Here is a 16,430-nt window from a genome sequence, read left to right as displayed (position 1 = left end):
TGTCTGCTCTCCAATCCTACGGCTTTATCTAGACAGTGGTAGTGGACATTCTAAGAAGAAGAGGGACCACAGAGGACTCGTGGATGGAGTTTGGAGCAGGCTCCATGGTGCCCTGTGCAGCCCCAGAGGTTACCTTTCTTCCTGCTTGGACCCTTCTCCTTCCGGGGTAATCCAGACTTGGAGGTCCAAGGCTGTCATACTGGGCTCATTCAGTCTTGGTGACTCTCAGGGTTTCTGGACTGAGTAAGAAGTGGCTCACTTTAGACTATGAGATGACCTAAGACTTTCTTGGCCATTGAGCCGACATCTTGCCCGGGTTCTCAGGCCAGAAGAAAAAAAAATGGTAAGAATGAAAGATGGCTCTGAAGAGTTGGGCTGCTTGCTTAGGTCTATGGAGGTACAATTGACATAAAAACGGTGTGTGTTTGCGGTGTGGACAGGCTGATTTGATGTATATATCCCCTGCAGAAACCACATTAAGCTGACTAATTCACTCTCCACCTCACGGCTTCCTGTGTGTGCATTTGCTGAGAAGCCTAAGATGTGCTGACAGCGAATCCCCGTGTACAGTGTACCTCACTCTTACACAGCAGCTCGTGTCCTGCCCCACAGGTCCTCGGGTAGCTGGGCCCCTGCACACTGAAAACGTTTCTAGAGTTTGGCTAGGTTGACAGCGGCTGGTCTGCTCTTGGATCACCCGGTGTTTAGTAATTTGTCTGCTCTGCACGAAGGTGGAGCAGTGACGATGGCTTTGTCATGTGACCGGGTGTCTTTCCCTCTAGTTTGTGAGGTGTCTTGGGTGCTTGCTGGTTAGGTGCATTGCTGAATTTAAGGAGATTTAATATGTGGTGTGCTTGTCTTTAGGAATTGATCACAAAGCTGGAAATGCTGGAATAAACAGTGGGAGCCACTGCAAGTAAATGGCGTTAAAGTGAACCACGCAACTATGGATGTAATAGAAGGAGGAGCAGCTTTTAGTTAGAGGGGATCAAAGCAGGCTTTGAGAAGGCGCCTTCTGAGCCGGTCAGACCACCCCCGGCCCATGGAGCTGGTGTGGGAGAGGCCAGCCTGGTGTAGAATCCTGAGCACTGAGGTGGGGAATCCAGGGATGTGTAAAGCAATTCACCCTTCCTGAAGCCAGGGTGCAGCAGCTGGGAGGAGGTGGCAGTAGGACCGCAGAGGAGTGGCAGGAAGATGTCCGTCATCCTGCTTTGACACTAGGTTGGGAGGTGAGAGAAGGCCCTGTATTGTCAAGAAGATGTGACTGCATCCTGATGTGCTAACGGTTGGCTTTTTCTGTAACTAGTGGCTTGGATTAGGTCTGGTATCGTAATTATCTTAGAGTCTTTTAAATCAGAACAGCATGGTGCAGGGTGAGCAGGCTGTGTATCTATTGATGTTGAATAATTCCCTTATCTTCAACAGATGAAACAGAGAATTAAGAAATTAGAAAAAAGTAAAAGCCAGTGGTGGTTAATCCCCTTTCTCCCCTTTCTCCCCTTCCCCTGGGGACAGAATGCAGGTTATTGCAGGCAGGCACTCCTCTGTGAGCTACGTCTCAACCCCGTGTCCTTTGCAAGTAGACTTTTCCTCATGAAACCCAGGCAGAAGTTCAAGATGTGAGAGGAGGGAAGGCCGTGACTCGGATTTGGGCAGGGCCAGGGGTTTGACAGTTACAGAAGTTTTAAATTTGTTTCTATACTTTCCTACGCATAACATTTAACTGTGCTTCCTAGTAATGTCCTCCAAAATGGTCAGATTACATTTTATCTTAGTGGGAAAGGAAGCCTGGTTAAAAAAACAAAAAAACAAAACTGGTCATGGCTGAGTTCAGGGATTTTTATTTCAGGGATAGAATGATAAGTGATAAGATTCTCATAACGCCTCACCGAGGGGCATCTGTTAGCTGCCCGTCAGACTCAGCACCTGTGCTCAGGATATAGGCATTTAACAGCATATAGTGAGTCGAGCATGGTGACTTATGGGGGCCCGGGTTCAACATGGCATACCAGCAGCTTCCTGGAGCTAGATTCCCCATGTGGAATCTCATTGTGCACCACAGTGGATGTGTCTGCAGCTGCGACATCCAGGGTAGTGCCACTGGCCACGTGTGGCCCGCTGCACCCTTCAAACATGTGGTTGCAACAAGAAGGCGTCTTAAATTTTGTTTAATTTTTTACCCCCTTCGGAGTTGAAGACCGAACCCAGGGCCTTGCGCTTGCTAGGCAAGCGCTCTACCACTGAGCTAAATCCCCAACCCATTTTGTTCAATTTTAATTGATACAGATATAAGTAGGACTAAAGGGCTACACGATGGGACAGCTCAGACCTCCAGGCTGGTGTGCATCCTGCTCAGAACAGGGAATGCAGCAAGGATGGGAAATACATATCTGGATTTGTGTGTGCTTTAGTCCCCAGATGTGGTAAGTATAGAAGTTCAATAGACACAATCACCCTGGGAGTCAAGAGAGTCTCAGAACACTGGGAGACAACTGTCCCTGGGCCTGCCAGGTCACACTGTCCCCACAGAACCAGCTTTGAGAGGGGAGTTATGCAGAGGACAAAGTAATGCAGATGAAGGGAAAAACGGCCCTGTGAGTAATTCCTGCAGATGTCCTGCAGCCCCTAGAGCCAGCCCCAAGCATTTGCTTGGATTTCAACAGGGACGTGGTTGGCTGTCGCACGGTTGCATGTTACTTAGGGGTTTTCTCAAATGTTGTATGCTTTCAGTTGTGAGCTGAGCCTGTAGCTGCTATGACATCGTAAGTACGAGAGGGGAGAGGGACCCTGTCTCCAGGCGTGCTTCTTTTTTCCTGACCTACAGGGGGTTGGAACTGAGGGAACCCCGTATGGTTTGCAAGCTTCCTCCGATTGGACCTAGGGCCACCTTGTATATGCTAAGCAAGTGCAGAAATACCACTGAGCTGCATTCCCAGTCCCTGAAAATTGTTTTTGAGACAAGACAGGCTGCTAGAGGTGGCCTCGGACTTGCTCTTTGGCCCAGGCAGGTTTGAACTTTCAATCCTTTTTCCTCAGACTCCAGAGTAGCTGGGATTACATACAGTCCTACAAGACTAGGGCCGGCTTGAGTGGTTTTTTAACACTGGACCTGCAGTTACACGTGATGGCTCATAGGTGGCTCCACGCGTCTGTTAAACTGAATTCAAACTCCAGTATGGGCTGTGCATCGATGTTACAGGAGCAGGGAGTATGGTTATTTTTGACGTTGTGTTACTTTGTCGAACAGGTATTGGAAATGGGACTTAGTGCTTGCGATTGGCCAACCCCCTACCATGGATCCATACCCCAGCCTCTATTATATATTAACAATGAACTTGCTGGTGGTAAAGATTTTTAGTTTAAACCTCTCTGACTTAAACTTCAGGAGGCTGACAGGTTATGTGTGTGTGTCCAATGTTGTGTCATGGCATTCTCTACCAGCAGAGAGAAGGCACAATTTGCAAAGGTAACTTAAAATGGGGACTTTTTGTAGGGAGGTAACTTCAGAAGGGCTCTTGGAAAAACAAATCTAGACAAGACCGTGGGTTTCATGAACACCTTCCACCCTCACACTGAGCAAAGGGACACAGTAGATACATCCAGAGCCACTTGGGGAGGGGGAAAAGCAGAGGAGAGGGGTAGCCAACGCATCAGGATGTAAAAATGTACGTCGTAAGAAGTTTAGACCCTGTAGGTCTCTAATTTAAAATGCACATTCAATTTGGTAACCTTTAGGTGCACCGGAAACTCATAGAAGAAAGCCGAAGTCGCTTATAGCTCTGATGATCAGTTATTGCTGAACTTAGCGCCCTGAGAGAGAGAAGGTGGATGGATGGGTGCAGCCCATCATGTTTATATCTGTATCCTATGCGCTCACTCAGCACAAGGGTGTAAAAGCGTCTCTAACAAAGCAAACTGTCCAGAAACACCATCGTCCGAGAAGCCTGCTCCAGTGCCAGCTCTTTCCTACGTGGGGGCATCTGGTGTTTTTCTGAACTTACGTCATGTTTTACCTCATTATGTTTTGGGGCATATGCTAACCCGAGGCTGGCTTTAGGGGCTGGCTCTATTTCTGTTCTTTGGAGTTGGATACTCTGAGGACCTGCTGACTAGAGAAGATCTGATCCCTTGCTGTCTAAGATGCCTTCCGACCTGACTGGGCCTAGGACTACATTTAGATTCTCAATGACAGCGGGTTTGTGGAGTTCCTGGGTATAGGGAAAATGTCTTCAGAGGCTCACTGGAGCCAGAATTGGAGCTTGAAATGTTCTGATTGTTAGTGAAGAATGCTTGTTTTCTGAAGGTTCCCTGCAGGGAGACGCACACTGAGCTCTGGCTCCCATCAAGGCTTCTTGAGAAGCACCGTCTCCTTGTCTTCATGGTCAGGAGTGGCTGCTCCAGAGCAGACAGCCTGGGCTATGTACTGGCCAAGCCGTGCATGGGTATCATGATGCCTGATTCCCTAATTTCTTAGACTTGCTTGCTTGGAGCAAGGCTCACATAGGGATGCTGTGATGTCAGAGGTTTGCTGGCTGATATAACTACATGGTGCTTGGTAAAGGCAAACGGCAGCATTTGACGCTTAGGAAACAGGGGCAGGGCTAGGCAGTTCAGTTTCTAAGCAAGCATTTGCGTTCCTGTTCTCCCAAGCTCTTGAGTTACTCAGGTCTGCAGCTTCCTAGCTTTGTGCCTTTGGGCAACTGTTTAACTCCATCTGCTGGTCCTTTAGAAGGCGAGAGGGCAAGGGGGCCTTGAAATGATAGAGGCTCCTGTGGGACAAACAGCACATAGCACATTGGCCAACACGTGTTTTTCTCATCTCTGTGATCGATGCCTGAAAGAGGCGCTTGGTGGACAAGCGTTTATCCTGGCTTACAGTTTAAGGTGACACAGTCCAGAGTGTCGGGGAAGGGATGCTAGCAGGTGGCTTTGTGACAGTGGGAATGTTTAGCAGTGGGAGTGTCCTCTGGTGTCAGAAGAGTGGTGTGCCTGGCAGTGGGCCTGTGTGGTGGCAGCTGCTTTCTCACAGATCAGCAACCAGATAGCAAAGATAGAAAAAGAATCAGGGTCAGGCTATAAACCTCCAGGCCATCTCCCCCCAACCCACTAGACCCTAATTTCCCAAAGTTGTACAACTTTCCAAAAACAGTGCCAGCAGCTTCGGATCTAGGAGCCTGTGGGAGACATTTCTCATGCAAACCATAGCCCTGAGCTGTTCTTACTGTTGACACTGTCGATCAGCCAGCAGGGAAGAGCCTCACTAATTAAAATGGGCCAGTGGAGATGCAGTGGTGCACTGTGAGGGCTTGGAACAGATTATGATCAGGTGTGGCAGCTGGGACCCTGAACCGTATAAGATCAGTTTAGGTTAAGTTCAGAGATAATGCTGTGGTTATTTAATTTGGTGGGATACTTTTGTTCTGAGAGCCCATGATTTGACCAAGAATGACTCAAATAGTATGCAAATGCAAAGTGTGTTTTAAAATAAGTCCAGCGTGCTGGGGCCTCCCATTACCAAGACAGAGAGACAACCAAGTGAGCTCGCAAGCTTGGTTCACAGCACGTTGGAATTCTGGGGTGGATGAGCTCTATGTTACTCTGTCTCTAGGCATTCCAAAACCATTATTGGGTCATAAGGCTGGAACCTGGGTTTTTGTTGTTGTTGTTGTTGTTTTTTTTTTTTTTTTTTTTTTTTTTTCTGTTAGTAATTGACTTGCCTGGGTTTGCCAGGACTTGCCTGGTTCTTAGGCCTAGTTTCCTTAACAGCCAATTTGAAGTCTGTGCCTAGCTTTCTCATTATAAACTGAATTAGCTCAATTAATCCCACTTGGGGCGGGGAGATTCTGTGCTATGACTAATGAATCAGATTTGTTTTGACTTAAGCAGTTGAGGACACGCTGACTTTTATATTTTTATGAGACTCCAATGGAGATTGGGTATTGTGAAAGTGCAGGGGACACAGGCCCCTTCAGCTGAGGCTGGCTTATTGAGGGTCCAGGACAGAGCCTGAGCTCTGGCCAGGGGAGACAGAGGGTGGGAAGGCAGCAGTGGCAGTGGCACGGCGGTGGCAGTACACAGAGGCTGTCCCAGCACTGTGAGGTCTGTTCCCTCATTGGTATTTAGAGTTCCTGCTACCTGCTGGTAATCACTCAAAGACCTTAATGTTGCCTGCCACTCAAGTGGGGACAAAATCCTGGACACCAGCTGCGTTATGCTGTGGGGGTGTGGGGGGGGGATGGGGGCAGGGCGGGCAGACCAGGGGTCGAGGGAGTGATATGATACTGTGTGTGGGGGTGGGCAGCAGTCAGTGGGCAAGGGAATGAATCAGTGTGAGAGTCAAGGAAGAGAGTGTTAACAAGGGAGGGAGGGAGCCTGTGACTTGGGGTGTAGGGCTCATTTTAGGTTTCTGTTGCTGTGGTAAAATACAATGACAAAAACAACTTGGGGAAGAAAAGGATTATTATCAATCGTCTTACAACTGTCAGGTCACACTCCATCACAGGCTCTGAAGCAGAGGCTGTGGGCGGGGCTGCTCAATGACTGGCTCCTCATGTTTGCTCAGCCTGCTTTCTCATAGCACCCAGGACCACCAGCCCATGCTGGCCCCACCCCAGCGAGCTGAGCCCTCCCACATCAATCCACTCTCCTGAGCTTGCCTCACAGTCCAGTTTGGTAGGGGCCTTTTCTCAGTTAAGATACCCTCCTCCCAAGTGACCCTAGTCGGTGGGAACTTGACACAAAACTAACCAGCACAGGGCTCTGTGTCCTCAGGGAATGTGGTGAGCAGAGCAGACTCAGGGGATGACAGGAGGGGACTCTGCATGGAGGTGGACTGTCCTGGGAAGGGAATGCTTGAGCTTTCCCCCATGTTTTCCTGGTTAGCTTACTAGTGTTATACTCATTCTTACCATAATCATTAGTCAGATGTGTGTGTGTGTGTGTGTGTGTGTGTGTGTGAATGTGTGTGTGTGTGGTGTGTGTGTATGTGTGTGTTTGTGAGTGTGTGTGTGTGTAAGAGAGAGAAAGAGAGTGTGTGAGTGTGTGTGTGTGTGGTGTGTGTGTGTAAGAGAGAGAGAGAGTGTGTGTATGGTGTGTGTGTGAATGTGTGTGTGTGTGTGGTGTGTGTGTGAATGTGAATGTGTGTGTGTGTGGTGTGTGTGTGAATGTGAATGTGTGTGTGTGTGGTGTGTGTGTGTGTGTGTTTGTGTGTGTGTGTGTTGGGTGGTAATGGTGGTGGTGTGTGTGTGTGAGTGTATGTGTGAGCAAGTGTGTGTTGCAGAGATCTTTTCCCTAGTCTGTGATTGTCTTGATTTTCTTAGGTATATATTTTGAACAAGAACATAAATGTTTAATTCATGAGGTTCAATTTATTTATTTTTGTCTATGTATTTTGCTTTTTATTTATCATCTAAGGGTCTAAATTGCCCCCAGGTCTTGAAGCTTCAAAAAGCTACACATTTCTATACCATTCATTAATTCCGGGACTTCTATGTCTCTAACTCTTTACCTAGGTCTGTGGTCTGTTTGAGTTAACTTGTGTGTCTGATGTAGGATGGGAGTGGGTGTGTGGAAGTCAGTGATTTTCCTACATTTGCCTGGAGAGGCTCTTCTTGCCCATGGAGGCACCTCAGTGATTGTTGAAGTGCGGTATGTGTATGCTCTGTGTAGTTCTTCCTCTCTGAGGCTGCAGAGACGCCACATGCACCCTGAGCATCCCACCCCTGGAGGCAACCGAGATCTTACAGCACTTCGAAAGTATTTTGGTGAACATTTATTTCATACCTAGTGGGTTTTTACTATTTTTTTAATTAAGAAATCCATTGCAAAGACATGGCAGGTAATTGTAAAGTTGAGCTAGGTCTTAGACTGGAGGGGAAAATTCTATAAAAGTTACACAGAAACAAGATAGAAAAGGAACTGGGAAGATGGCCGCTGTACTGTGGGACAGTTTTAGTATGCACACATCTGAAGTGTTTAGGAGGAAGCATGATGCTCTCTGGTGTGAGGGTGTGAGGGTAGAAGGGGACGTGACTGGCCAGAGCCACAGAAGATCCACCTTCCTTACAAGTTACTTATGCTAAGCTTGATGTCATTTCTAAAGAAATGTTCTCAAATACAAAATAACGTAACTAATTCATGATGTAAGTTGGGTCAAGAAGCACATACCTATAGCCTCTGAAACAGGAGGATTATGAGTTTGGCGCTATATAGGAAGATTAATTGAAGAGGGGCGGGGGGGGTCTGTTGTTGTAAAAATATAAAAAATAAAATGCTGTCTTTTTACCTGTGTTAGGTCCTGCACTGCAGTGCCCCGTGATACCTGCTAGATATCTTGTCTCAGTCAGCAAAGCCTCTCACCTGCTTTGCTCCATCCCATATCACACTGCGGAAGGCCTCTCTCTGAGCCTGGCAGCAATCTCTCCACCCATCCAGTTCCCAAGGCAGGTTTCCATGCCAGAAACACACATCCCAACTCCACGGCGGCCCAGTGTCTGTAGCCGCTGCATATTTTCTTACTCTTAAATCGCTACATGAAAGAACACACAACACAAAAACATTTGATCCAATTGATAAGATATAATTGCCCACCTAAACATGCAAAGAACATTCATAACAACCTGTGAAGGTAAAGCGTGGACTCTTAACGTCAGCCTCCATGCTGTCCCTGGCTCCTCTCCCCTCCTCCTCTTCCTCCAAACTTCTCTCCCGCCCATCCTTCCTTCTCGCCCAATGACAGGCCTCGTTCTCTCTTATACCTGCCTCACCTGTGACATCACCCCACAGGGGTCATCGCATTAACTCCTTGCTTACGATTTGCCCCTTTCTATGTAATAGAGTTTAAATACACTAAAACATCTGTTAACAGACTTAAGTGAACAGGATTTGCTGCTGTTGCTGGGGTTGACCTCTGGGGCTGTGTACATTCTAGGCTCTTTACCCTGAGTGACATTCCTGTGAAAAGACACGGCCACTCTCGGCATGCGGGTGCCACTCTCGGCATGCGGGTGCCACTCTCGGCATGCGGGTGTCACTCTCGGCATGCGGATGCCACTCTCGGCATGCGGGTGCCACTCTCGGCATGCGGGTGCCACTCTCGGCATGCGGGTGTCACTCTCGGCATGCGGGTGCCACTCTCGGCATGCGGGTGTCACTCTCGGCATGCGGGTGCCACTCTCGGCATGCGGGTGCCACTCTCGGCATGCGGGTGCCACTCTCGGCATGCGGGTGCCACTCTCGGCATGCGGGTGCCACTCTCGGCATGCGGGTGCCACTCTCGGCATGCGGGTGCCACTCTCGGCATGCGGGTGCCACTCTCGGCATGCGGGTGCCACTCTCGGCATGCGGGTGCCACTCTCGGCATGCGGGTGCCACTGTGATGGTGTCCTGCAGGGCCGTCTGTCTCTGAAGCCAGAGTTATGTTGGAGCCACTGCAGATTTCTAATGATCAGTGTCTTTTGGATCGCTAGTGTGATGGAAATGAACTATTGAGATGATTGCTAGGCCATATGCACGACTCCCCACTGCCACAGCGATCTTTTGTGAGGAAGACAGAATCGCCATTCAGTTCAGCTATTGCACAAGATCTTCTGTGTGAACTGAAGTGCATTTTAAGTCCCATTCTGTGTTTGATCGATTTTCTGCCTCAACAAAGTCAACGCACAAACAAGCCCGTGGGCTTCCAGATCTAGGAAACTGCTCACAGGGTGGGAAACTAGGAGGACTCAGGGAGTAAGGACAACCAGTGGGCTCTAAAAATGTGGCACTCTTCAGGTGACCCATTGCCATTGCCACCCTACCCTTGCTGCTTTCAGGGACTTCATTTCCCTAGGTTTCCCCACGGCCATAATGTTTGCACACGATGTACTTTGTGCAACTAGATGTCCTTAATGACTTTTATGTCTGTTACTGTGTCATCCAGGGGAGCACTGTGTCATCCAGGGGAGCATCGTGACAGGCAGGGGAGCACTGTGACAGGCATGGGAGCACCGTGACAGACAGGGGAGCACTGTGACAGGCAGGGGAGCACTGTGTCATCCAGGGGAGTCCTGTGACAGGCAGGGGAGCACTGTGATAGCCAGTGGAGCACTGTGACAGACAGGGGAGCACTGTGTCATCCAGGGGAGCACCGTGACAGGCAGGGGAGCACTGTGTCATCCAGGGGAGCACTGTGACAGGGGAGTCCTGTGACAGGCAGGGGAGCACTGTGTCATCCAGGGGAGCACTGTGACAGACAGGGGAGCACTGTGTCATCCAGGGGAGCACCGTGACAGGCAGGGGAGCACTGTGTCATCCAGGGGAGCACTGTGACAGGGGAGTCCTGTGACAGGCAGGGGAGCACTGTGTCATCCAGGGGAGCACTGTGACAGACAGGGGAGCACTGTGTCATCCAGGGGAGCACCGTGACAGGCAGGGGAGCACTGTGACAGGCAGGGGAGCATTGTGACAGCCAGGGGAGAACTGTGACAGTCAAGGGAGTATGGTGATAACCAGGGCAGCACTATAACAGGCAGGGGAGCACTGTGACAGGCAGGGGAGCACCGTGACAGGCAGGGGAGCACCGTGACAGGCAGGGGAGCACCGTGACAGGCAGGGGAGCACCATGACAGGCAGGGGAGCACCGTGACAGGCAGGGGAGCATTGTGACATGCAGGGGAGCATTGTGACAGCCAGGGGAGAACTGTGACAGTCAAGGGAGTATGGTGATAACCAGGGCAGCACTATAACAGGCAGGGGAGCACCGTGACAGGCAGGGGAGCACCGTGACAGGCAGGGGAGCACCGTGACAGGCAGGGGAGCACCGTGACAGGCAGGGGAGCACCGTGACAGGCAGGGGAGCACTGTGACAGGCAGGGGAGCACTGTGACAGCCTCTTCCCTTAGCTAGCACCATCATTGGGGAAAGGCACTACACTCTATGTACCACCAAACACCTAAAGTGGCATTGGGCAGACCCTGGACCAAAATGAGAGCACTCTGTGGCTTGAGGAAGGGCTTCATACCTCTAAATCTAAAAATTCTTAAAGGAGTCTATGATTTTGAAAAAGTTTAAAAAATGTAAAAATCACATTTTAAGATATGAGCTTTCTATCATTCTAGATGTTGTGTTCATTGAACTGTGCTTGTTTTAAACATGTAAAAAAGTGAAAAGCTGGGCTGGGGAGGAGGCTCGGTGTGTGAGTAATCCAGGTTAGAGGGTAGTCTGTATCTGTGATCCTAGTCTCCTAGGATGAGGTGGGAGGCAGAGACAGGAGACTCCCCAGAAGGTCACGGGACAGCCATCCTGGGGGTCAGCAAGGGGCAAAGGGGAAGGTCAGGAGCAACCCCCTGAGGTTGCCCTCTGACCCTGACACACCCACACTTGCATCCACAAACGCCCCACCCCCACCCCCGCCCCCCACGGAAGAGAAAACAAAGTTACGTTTTCACCTGGGAGCACGTGTGGCAGCTTCACAGTGCCCAGAAGACAGGTTTGGAGCTGTGAAGCCTGAGGCAGGGTCCCTCCTCTGCACAATGTCAGTGTCCCTCAGGGTCCCTCCTGCTATTAGTCCCTGAACAAGAGCTGACAGCCTGAACTTTTCTCTACTAGGGAGCTGCAGAAGGTTTGCCTCAGTGTTTCACATCTGGCCTACAAGCTCCCTTCAGGACCTCTCAGACATCTGACTGGAGATCACAGTGGCTGCCCAGCTGTGGTTTCCCATGGCCCATGGCTCAGCCCTGTTGTGGCCTGGCAAAGTGTCCCTGCAGGTCCTCAGCCTAGCTCCTGAAGCAGTGCAGGCTTCTTGTAGGCTTTCCTAATGCTATGGGCAGGGTATTAGAGGTGAAATGTCTACCTAAACTCACATTGGAACAGGAGTATGTGCCAAGGCAAAAGCCTAGATCTGAGGTGGCTTTACAGGGCTCTGCACTTCTGCCTTTGTCTCCATTGCCTGCCCTGCAGATCTCACCGCTGCCACTGTGGCCCTCGGCTTGGCCATCTCTCACTGGTAGCAAGCAGCAGTGAACAGAACGGATCCATCATAACCTGGGCTGTCTGGCCTGGGTCTGTATGGATCTCTTTCCCATAAACTTGTGAGGGATGGGCTGGCTGAGGGAGTGCCTGACTGCAGGCCCTGCAGCTACACAAGGCATCCAGGAAGGCAAGTGTGGGGACTTGTGGTTCCGTGAAGGATGGTTTTTATTTTCTTTATAGTTTTCTCAAATGATATTTTCTGTCAGAAAGTTAAATGAGGGCAATTTCACTTTCGTTGTCCTAAGTAATATTCTGTAGCCTGAGAGAATGGAACTGTTAGCTTTCATGGTACCAGCCAGCCAGTTTAATGATTCTCACCCCGCCTCACCCACCAGACGGCTGGTGCAGTCACATGATAGAGGCTGGCACATTCGTGGGGCTGTGGGCAGAGGGAGGACGCATTTGAAAATGTTCCCCGGGTGATTTGAGTGTGCCTCTTTTCCACACTGCTGCTCTGAAGGGGTTCCAGTGTGAGCGGAAGGCCCTGTTGCCCTGTTGGCTATTATGGCAAAAAGAATTGAAGATCCATGTTAGTGATTTGTGTGGAACCTGCCTGTCAGTGAATGTGGCTTTTCTGTCGTCTTGGCTCTTGTCAGGGTTCTGCCCCAGGGCAGGGGGAGCTCGAGCACACGCTGCTTTGTGCTTTCAATTGCTTACGGTGAAGGAAATACCAGGGGAATGATTGGTGGCAAGCCGTCACAAGAAAAAAATATAACCCATGCCTTTTGGCTAAGTAAGGTCTCAGGTGAGGGATTCAAGGAAGTCAGTTATTAATGCTGTGGGTAATAGACATGTTGGAAACTCTGGGGAGTTCAGGCCCTGGTGACATAGACAGACAGACAGACAGCATGGCAGAGCTCTGAGGAGAATCAGCCTATGAGGCAAGAGTGCCTTTTTATAGCCCCTTTTCTCTGAGGAAGGATGAAAGTTTCTCAGGAAGATTCTGCAGCCAGGCTGTGTCTGATTCTCCCTGCAGATGAAAAGGGACAGCTCTCACTGTTAAAGGAAATCAGGACTTACTCTGGAGAGGACTTTACAGCACCAAGGCCCGGAAATGCAGATTGAGGCTACCCCAGGTTCCATGCTCCAATGTGGAAGCAATTTCAGAGTTTTACAGATCAAAGAAAGTTGTAGATCAAAAAAAGTTTAAACTACACTGGTGGGCACATAAGGGAGGTGGATACAGCAGGATGGGCGTCTGCGTTTCTGTAGGCAGATGCTATTTGCTAACTGCCTTAGTTAGCTTTTGGTTTGGTGGAAACTAGGGATCTTCTAAGCTAATACCTTACTTTTATACATCAGTCACAGGATGTTTGTTCTGGCACAGGGGTGGACAAGGAATGGTTAACCCAGGACTAAAGCTAGCCTGAGGTAGGCAGCTTGCCTCTGGAGCTGCAGCATCCCGACCTCTCCATGCCCCTGCAGTTGTACTGCCGTCGGAATGCAGGCGGTCCAGCAGCAGTCTGCCTTCAGCTCCCGACGGCAGGCGTTCATGCCTCAGTTAGTGTCTGCGTCTGCGTCAGTGTGCTGCTTACCAGCAGCCCTGCTGTGGGGCAGTGATGGGACCATCACAGACAGCTTGGTGTCACCCGAGGCGGCTCACTGTCCACTTTGGTCTTTCAGAACATCGTTCTCTCTGGAGGCTCCACAATGTTCAGAGATTTTGGACGCCGTCTGCAGAGAGATTTGAAGAGAGTGGTGGACGCCAGGTTAAAGCTGAGCCAAGAGCTCAGCGGGGGCAGGATAAAGGTAGGAGGCTGTGTGCAGGCTGCTGTCCGCCATGTCAGTGTGTGTGTGGGGGGGGGGGCAGGCAGTGAGGTGTGATGCCCAAATTCACACGTCCAAAGGGAGACGTCCTTAAGACCACTCAGACTCTCTTTTGCAAGATGAGGCATCAGTGTGTGTGACCAGGGTGCTGCAGAGACAATGGTGAGGGAATAACCTGTGTGTGCAGGGAACCAGGCTGTGCTTCTCCAAGGCCACAGCTCTGAGCTGCCCGGTGCTGCATGGGCTTCTCCCTGAGGTGGGATTTGGTAGGGAAGAGGGAGCAGAGAGCCCAGTGCAGTGAGGTGCCCGTTACAATGTTTGTTTTGTTTTAGTGTTTGGGGGTTCACTTTGTTATTGACCTTGCTAAGCCCAATGATTTGTTTGATTAATGCTAGGTTAGTGATGTGTTTCAGTACTGGAAGAGGGGGCCTCAGCTAGGCACGAGCACGTCCTCCCCTGAATCTCCTGGGCTGGCAGTGCGGTGCGGCTGAGGCCGTCACTGGAGGAGCTCAGGGTCCGTCATGGTCACACTGGTGGAAGGATGTACTGTGCAGACTAAACGCGGTTGCTTGCCTTTGCAGCCTAAGCCTGTGGAGGTGCAGGTGATCACACACCACATGCAGCGCTACGCCGTCTGGTTTGGAGGCTCTATGCTCGCCTCGACTGTGAGTCCCTTTCTCGACTGCTCTGTTGTCCTTCCTGCTTCCCTATGGAGTTTGGATACAAACACGAAACAGCATCTGTTCTGTTTGCATGGCCTTCAATAGGCAAAATGAATTCTGTTTGATGTAAAAATGTTTTAGCTACCATTTAAATTGTATGTCTCGTTAACACACACCCTACTCATTGTCCTTTCCAAGTTGTTGGTTGGTTGGTTGGTTGGTTGGTTGGTTGGTTATTTATTTATTTATTTATTTATTTATTTATTTATTTCCCCCTCAATGTTGTTGGCAGTTATTTTTAGTTCACATTGACACATATTTGAACCCAGTAAGGGAAACTGAGTAAGTTTATTGTTGCTTTCCAATGTTGGAAATTGCTGAGTGAATTTTAAAAAGCGAAATAAACTTCTGCCTGGTTTGTCACCAGGTTTAGAACAGTGCTTGGCAGGGGGACCTGGGGATAAGGATAGCCTCTTCCCCTGCTCATCATCTTCCTTCCGCTGGCTGCTTCTCCTGCAGCCGGAGTTCTTTCAGGTCTGCCACACCAAGAAGGACTATGAGGAATACGGCCCCAGCATCTGCCGCCACAACCCCGTCTTCGGAGTCATGTCCTAGTGTCTGCCTCAGAGCCATTGTCTTGACAGTGTCCTGTTGGGGAATAAGTGTCCTTCAGAACCCAGAGCAGCCTTGGCTCCTGTACATAGCAGTGTGGAATCAGTGTGTGAGCAGCGTGATTTCATGGCCGGTGCTCGGGGCCGGGCACAGTCTTCCCAGTAAAGCCATTTATCCGGTGCGACTGTTCGTGGTCCTCCTCCCATCCCCCTCCCCTCCTGCCCCTCCCACTCTCTCTCCTTTCCACCTGAGCTTCTAGGCGAGCATAGCTCTGAAGGAGTCCATTGCAACCTTAGAAACTACCAGAGGAACACGTGATGCAAGTGGTTTCTCCGGGACAGACTGAAGGGTGGAGGAACCCTGGCCTTCCCAGCCTATTTTTGTAAATAAAATGTTATAAACTTGAAATACAAATTGATGTTTATATTTCCTATCATTTTGTATTTTATGGCATTTGGTATAACCGGCTAATATTAAGCATGAGTAGTCACAGAGTTCATGGATGTCACAGAGTTCTGTAATAAAGTGCTTAATTGTGAGGCATGCTCTGATGTCTGTACAGGCAAGTAAAACAGCAGGCCCAATGCCACATGTCTGCTGGGCAGTGATCACATGTTGGTGGGGTGGTGTGACATCTGGGCACTCACCAGGACTGGGTGGGAGTTGCTACAGATGGATCTGAACTTCCTGAAGCTGCTTTATAGAAGATGATGGTTTATGTTGTTGAGTGTGGGATGAAATACTATTGCACTGTTGTAATAAAAGCTGCTAGAATCTTTACAACTGTTCCTTGTGGTGTCTCTTGAGAACCTTGGACTCCACAGGTTTGCAGATGATAGATGACTGATACTGTGTGCATGCATGCGTGCGTGTGCACCTGTGTGTGTGTGTGTGTGCGTGTGTGTTAAAATTGATGTTACCCAAGACTGGGTGGATAACCTGTTTTGTCTTGGAGGGGGTGGGTACATCCTTAGGGTGTCCAGGCTCCCCTGTTAGGAAAGCTTTCAGTGCTGACGTCTGCTGAGTGACCCCTCACTCAGGTGTAGGTCAGTAGATCTGAAGCTCTCCCTTCTCCTAGAACCCTTGGTACTTTAAAAATTGTTGTTCTAATCCTCCGAGTTGTGAGGCACGTTTTACTCTCAGAAAACTCCATTTGTAACAGTTTGGTTTTGTTATTTAATTTGGGAACAAGTTTGAGCTTTGAGGGTTGCTTTTATTTCCACATTTGATTCTTCACTTCAGTTATTCACAGCCATCTTCAATCTGAGAATAGTCAGTGGAAGATTCCGGTAAGCAGGGAGACTACATCCAGGGAACTGTAAAAAACTGTTAAAAAACTGTTAAAAAAAAAACCTATTAGTGTGTGGCCTGTATATGTGT

At 49.5% G+C, this 16,430-nt stretch overlaps 1 protein-coding gene across 6 annotated transcripts in view; it reads left to right on the top strand.

Annotated features, from left to right (window-relative positions):
- The window catches only part of Actr3b (actin related protein 3B), a 95,322-nt gene extending 79,492 nt beyond the window's left edge, over positions 1-15,830 (top strand). For 5 of the 6 annotated variants that reach the window (XM_087657940.1, XM_087657935.1, XM_087657938.1 and 2 more), the window contains 3 exons: positions 13,633-13,758; positions 14,358-14,441; positions 14,958-15,830. In XM_087657940.1, coding sequence (XP_087514066.1) covers positions 13,633-13,758; positions 14,358-14,441; positions 14,958-15,053 — 306 coding nt within the window. In that variant the 3' untranslated portion in view covers positions 15,054-15,830. The remainder of the gene's footprint in view (positions 1-13,632; positions 13,759-14,357; positions 14,442-14,957) is intronic. The other variant, NM_001191860.1, reaches the window with a different exon arrangement.
- The last annotated feature ends 600 nt before the right edge of the window (positions 15,831-16,430 follow it).

This window comes from Rattus norvegicus, chromosome 4 (genome assembly GCF_021556685.1).
Source record: "Rattus norvegicus strain SHRSP/BbbUtx chromosome 4, alternate assembly SHRSP_T2T, whole genome shotgun sequence".
Lineage (NCBI taxonomy): Eukaryota > Metazoa > Chordata > Mammalia > Rodentia > Muridae > Rattus > Rattus norvegicus.
Note: the sequence above shows the minus strand (reverse complement) of the source record. Positions and strands in the feature narration are given on the sequence as shown.